This window comes from Rhyacophila brunnea, unplaced genomic scaffold (genome assembly GCF_057557595.1).
Source record: "Rhyacophila brunnea isolate RB1 unplaced genomic scaffold, BYU_Rbru_1.0 scaffold_23, whole genome shotgun sequence".
Taxonomy (NCBI): domain Eukaryota; kingdom Metazoa; phylum Arthropoda; class Insecta; order Trichoptera; family Rhyacophilidae; genus Rhyacophila; species Rhyacophila brunnea.
The window spans coordinates 2,119,643-2,125,642 of NW_028232893.1; the positions used below are offsets into that span (position 1 = coordinate 2,119,643).

At 35.9% G+C, this 6,000-nt stretch overlaps 1 protein-coding gene across 1 annotated transcript; it reads left to right on the forward strand.

The window, feature by feature from the left end:
• The first annotated feature begins 2,607 nt into the window (after positions 1-2,607).
• LOC147069345 (uncharacterized) lies at positions 2,608-4,878 on the forward strand. The gene is made up of 2 exons (XM_085950413.1): positions 2,608-3,079; positions 3,961-4,878. Exons 1-2 carry the CDS (start codon positions 2,743-2,745, stop codon positions 4,071-4,073), a joined length of 450 nt encoding a protein of 149 aa, XP_085806539.1. The 5' UTR covers positions 2,608-2,742; the 3' UTR covers positions 4,074-4,878.
• The last annotated feature ends 1,122 nt before the right edge of the window (positions 4,879-6,000 follow it).

Below are 6,000 nucleotides of genomic sequence, written 5' to 3' on the forward strand. Positions count from 1 at the left end.
ATATACCTCCGCTTTCTTTGTTTCATTCCGATTCCCTATCAGATGTTTATAAGGAGGGGAAACTGGAATGTCAATAATCTCTTTGAATTCCACCGATTTATCGGAGCAAATTGTCGTCCCCGGAAGAACGAATTTAGATATTTGTTCCAAAAGAGTTTCAGGGTTACGATCGGGAACCGTGACAAAAAATCCTAACGTACTGGAGCGACAGAAGCCAACAAATAGCCATCTTTCCTGCGCTTCGCGTCCACTGTGATATTTGGATTTGGCGACAACTTCCACAACCTCATCTACACCACCGATTTTGTTCTGATGTAGACGGTAAGAGCACACATCTCTGAAGCAGGAAAACCACCGTATAATTTCTTCTTCAGAAATATCCACAAAAGTACTAGACATATCAACGGAAAAATTTAATGACCAGCAGTAGCATATACTAATTAGTGTTCTCCAGGAGAGATCTGATTTTTCCCAGAATGTATTCATCCTTGGGGACATTGTAAATTCTTCGTGATTTGGACATTTCCATGACGATGAGTCGCAGGATGTCTGCACCCAGATTGTTGTTTTCTCGCATGAAGGACATATGGGTGCAGTCGATCTTGCACAATTCCTTTGCTGAAAAAAACTCAAAGCAGTATCTTCAGATTTGATCCATAGAAATAGTTGTGTAAGTGACATACTATACTTCTTTCGAACCATACTTCTAACCAGCCTTTCTGAATCGTCCCCGATTCGTCTGTCAGCGTAGACTAATGCACTACAACCTGATGAAAGCTATATTCCCAACTTTCGTTAACAAAAATATCCCAAATAGAAACTATTCAGCAAGAAAAGGTTAAATTTTCTAAAAAAAATAGTAAGTACCTCTAGTACTTCTAGCTCTCACTTGTTGTCAATGAAAATTATGAGTCGTTTTTCAGGACTGCCGGAGGATAATAAGTAAAATAAGAGGAGTTTTTGTTGTTAGGAAAATACAAAAGGATCACTATAAATAATGTTTTAACGATTTATGCTGACGTCAAAAATTAGAGGTTGATTCTGATGGCAAGGTAAGTCGTCAAGTTGTCAAGTCGCCGTTAAGTGTTGTAAGTATTTAGGTACCTAATAAAAACAATAATTCACAAGATCAGATAGTTATAGTCCAATTTATTCATGCATTCACAATAAATATGCTTTTATAAAATTGTCTACACAATAGTTTTAGTCTTGGACATAGGTCTTCGATTAGATTTTCACATTCACTGGCCGAGCAAAGAGCGTTATTAACACAGCACTGGGGTTTGAGCCAACAAAGCGGCTCCAAACAGCAACTTCACTAGAGGTGGAGATCGTGATGACAAGGGGCATCTGTCATTCTTAGTATTGGGCAGTAGCTGGGTGTGTAACAGTTTGAAGTGTTGACTTGCCAATTACCTATCCTGATTTCATTTGAAGTGTTGTTATTTCTTGCTTCGGTTAACCATGCACAAACAAAATGCATAATATACCGGATTTCAAAAAGGTTGTTTCTTATGGCCCGGGAACAAGCAAGTACACGTGTGCCCAAATATCACGTAAATAATATAAGTAGGGACGTCTCGATAGCTATCACGGTAGTGATATAGATATCTATAATAATTATAGACTTATAAAATTAATCTATAATTCAACATTCAACGAGGTATCTGGTATGTTTATATTTCTTATTCTTGGCTACCTATCACTCATGTTATGATAACAATGTCTTTCCGTTAATTTTCAAATTAACTTTTGACATATTGCGTTCCATAATATACACCTTGTGCACGGATTTTGTGAGTGAATATAATTCTAATGGCTAGTCTACAGTTTCCAACCAAAAAATCTAATTCTCCAATAATAGTCTACACTCGCTACCTATATTAATTTTTTAAATTAAAATAACGGTAGCTTAACCTTATGTAGGTACGACGTAATTTTTTTTTTTAATCTGAGTAAAATTGCCGTAACGTGAATTTGTTTGGAATATTATTTAAAAAGTTGTTTTTTCTATAATTATCATAGGTAACGATTTCTAAAAAAACCAAAGAGATCTAATCTCTGAGAAAAACATATTTTATTTTATGGTTCGTATATATTTTATAAATAAATTTTAATTGAATAATACGATATAGCGTCTATAATTTTCCAAAAACACGTATCTCAATTTTTGAGTTATTTCATGCAATGAATTCAGAATTTGAATACTCACATATTCCACTAACACATATCTCAAAACATACTTTATAACATAATAGATTTAAGCAATGACAAAAAACTCGAATCACAATAAAAGACTTTTATAAATATTATAAACTTGTATCTTAAGTTACGTGTACAGTAGAGGTGGGAAAACTGGTCGATTTTGAAGACTAAGTATACTTACTACCAGTATAAAAAAATACTTGGTATCTAAACTTGTTCCAAAATACTTACTAGTATTTGAAATATCAGCTTTGCCGGCGCTCCATTGGCACGCAAGTCAGACGATTTACAGTCTTCGGACTTTTTTTTCGCGTGGAGCACTCCAGGTCTGCGGACTTTTTAATCCGCAGACCAGGCTCGTTGGATTTCAAACATGTTTGATATTTTACTCGCCGAGCCGCTGAAATTCGTACGTTCACCACGCTTTACCGTCACATTATTTATATCTATGCCGACGGACGACAGCGCCATATATTAGTCTATGAGCGCCATCATTATTTTACTGTCATTCAAAGTGTTCGGACATCGAAAACAACAATGGTAGATCTACGAGTGCATTCGAAAAGTTTCTTGGAAGATTTTATTAGTTGTTTTAAAGACAACCCGTCGTTGTGGAAGACGACCAGCCCACTATACAAGAATCGTGATGCCAAGTCCTTGGCGTATGCGGAACTTTTGGAAATATTAATCAAAGTGGAGCCGCAGGCAACGGTCAACGATGTCAAAAAGAAAATACAGACATTGAGGTCGGGTTACAGAAAGGAGAGAAATAAAGTAAGGACATCATATCGAAGCGGAGCCGGCACAGACGCAGTATATCTACCCAAACTGTGGTACTATAAAAATTTGGAGTTCTTGAACGACCAAATGGAAGGTACGTGGGAATGCTTTAAAGCTATTTATTATACACGTGCAGATTATGAAATTGCCGTAGCTCTGAAAGTGACATCGCATTAGATTAGCTACTATTAAGCAATTAAAACATACAGCTATGAATCATTTCTAGTCACAATAAAATTACTTATTCTTTGCGGAGGTAGGTAATAAATAATAATAATATATAGGTACGAGGGAATGCTTTAAAGCTATTTATTATACACGTGCAGACTATGACATTGTCGTAGCTCTGAAAGTGACATCGCATTAGATTAGCAACTATTAAGCAATTAAAACATACAGCTATGAATCATTTCTAGTCACAATAAAATTACTTATTCTTTGCTGAGGTAGGTAAGAAATAATAATATATAGGTACGATCATGGCGGTGGAAGCGCGGCTTATTGAGTCGTGGTCGGGTCCCAGGTTCAAATCCTGGGTCTGACAAGTACACATTGAATTTCAATTTGTGTATGAGTCAGAGTATGGACCTAATATGTTGAGCAAGTGGCTGACATCCATTTCTCGTAAAAACAAAATCTGTCAATACAAACCTCCACTCCGTGGAGGTCCATATTATGATCGGACATGGTCGAAAGAAGAAGAAAAGAAATGATCATAAAATCAAAAATCGCTCGAGTTAGGTTCCTTCAGAGACAATCAATAAATCGTCAATCATCTATCAAAATTAATGGTACAGTTTGGTTATGAGGAATACAGCGGAAAACACATTTTGAAAATACCCGATATACTGGATTACACCAATTATACCAATATCAATATTAACCGTATGAAGGAATGGGTACTTAGGGGAGAGATAATAAAAAACAAGTTTGAGTATTATGTTGTATTTTAACAATTTACATTTTGTTTTACAGAATCGAGCTCAATATCCAGCATGGTGGACGATTTGGAAAACATGTCTCCTGATGAGAGTTACTCCAACTCGTTAAACAACGAAGATTGTATTGAGGTAAAACATTTTAACTAAATTGTTACATTGGTTTAATTTATCTATTGCTTATCATACTTTCTTGCCATGTGACAGCCCCGGTAGTATTAAAATATTTTTTTGGTGCAGGTATTTTTAATCTGCCTTCGTCTAAACGTTTGAAAAAATCAGATTTTCTCAGTACGCCTCCATCAGAAATACGTCCATTTGTTCCAACATCAACATAAATAAATTCATAATTAGCATTTGCAATCGCCATCAAAACAATGCTGTGGAAATGTTTGTAATTATAAAAGTGGGAGCCGGCGCCTGCAGGTGGCACGATTGCAATGTGTTTCCCATCAACTGCGCCCAGGCAATTTGGAAATTGCCATTTACTATTAAATTCTTCTGCAATCGTCTCCATTTCTTCGTGCGTATCAGGGAACTGCAACAAAAAATAATCAACATTTTATTTACAGATAGAATATTCGCCTTCAACATCCACGTTGTCGACTACTCCAAGGTCGAATCTCAATAGAGCACCAGAACCCCCATCGTTCAAACGAAAAAAATCGAATGATAGCGCCAACAAAGTGTTAGAATTAATCACCGACAAACTAAGCAAGACTGAAGATGAATTTGATGTTTTTGGCAAAATGATGGCCATGAAACTACGATCGATGTCACAGGGACAAAGATTGCTGGCCGAGAAGCTGATGCATGAAGTTGCCTTTATGGGACAAAGTGACAAAATAATGCCAGCAACTACTGTTCATACTCAACCAGTTTATCGTATATTAAGCAAAAATGTACAAAAGCCGGTATAATAAATTAATGTTTTTTGTATGAATAAATATCTTGTAAAAATATTTGTTTTTTTGTTTGTTTTTATGCCTATAAACCTTAGCTTAAGCGATACAACAAATGGTAAGTATTTGAGCTATGTTAGCAAACCTATATTATTATGTGGCCTCATTTAGAAATCAAATTCCATGCTTGCTTTTCGAAGAATATGACTAGTATTACAATACATTCAACAGGAATAATTAAGCAGCTTGCTTACAGCCTATATGGAGAGTCCTGGCTAGGTACATCATTCTAATGGTCTATTGAATATTTAGCATGTCAACGATGGCCTTATTTGTGACTATATATATACCTATCTCAAATGCATCTTGTCTGCCATTCTTATGATGTTGCCGTCTATGATTTATATAGGTAAAACAATCCACTAAACGTTCACTTTATAAGACCAACCAATGTCTACTTGTTAATGATATATTTGTAAATTTGCCCAACTTTATTAGATGACGTATAATATAATACACACCTTGAAATATTCTCCTTTCAAAACGTCAATGATGACTTGGCAAGTTTCGGGAATTATCTTGCCCAGAGTTTGTCTTCCAATCGCAGTTCTATAATGCAAGTCAGTGAATGTTCCGCCGGCAGCCAAAAATCGCAGGGTTGCACATAATCTATCATGAGGAGAAATAGCTTCCCTCATCATAGTATTTTTTTTTTTAATAAATGGGGAGACCAAATTATACAGTTCTGTGTATACATCCTCCGACATTCGCAAATAATTGCGGAAATCGCTCGGTTGCAAACGCAATTCTCGTATTAAATTTGTGTGGGATAATGTCGTTCGTTTCCTTATCCAATGTTTCACCCAGTATTTGTGTACCCTTTGCTTCGTTATTACATTATCTGCCACCCAATAACCCAAAAAACATAAAACGTCGGTATCATTTAACGCCATCACGATTAAACTGTCAGATATACGTATATTATCTATGCTGTCAAAGTCGACTGTTTTACTCGTCAAATTAATTATATACTCGTTTCGTTGAACGTCTGTTGGCCAGTAGCAGAACGTAGAAAAATCTGAAGACTTATTGTCGTCGGACTTTTGGCTCGCCAATGGAGCGCTGGCATTAATAGAATCGTTAAAAATACGTCGGCTTTTTGAAATGTCCCATTT

Coding starts and splice junctions, on each gene's coding strand:
- LOC147069345 (XM_085950413.1), top strand. CDS start 2,743: ATGGTAGATCTACGAGTGCATTCGAAAAGTTTCTTGGAAGATTTTATT. Junction 3,080..3,960: donor CTTGAACGACCAAATGGAAG/GTACGTGGGAAT, acceptor TTTGTTTTACAG/AATCGAGCTCAATATCCAGC.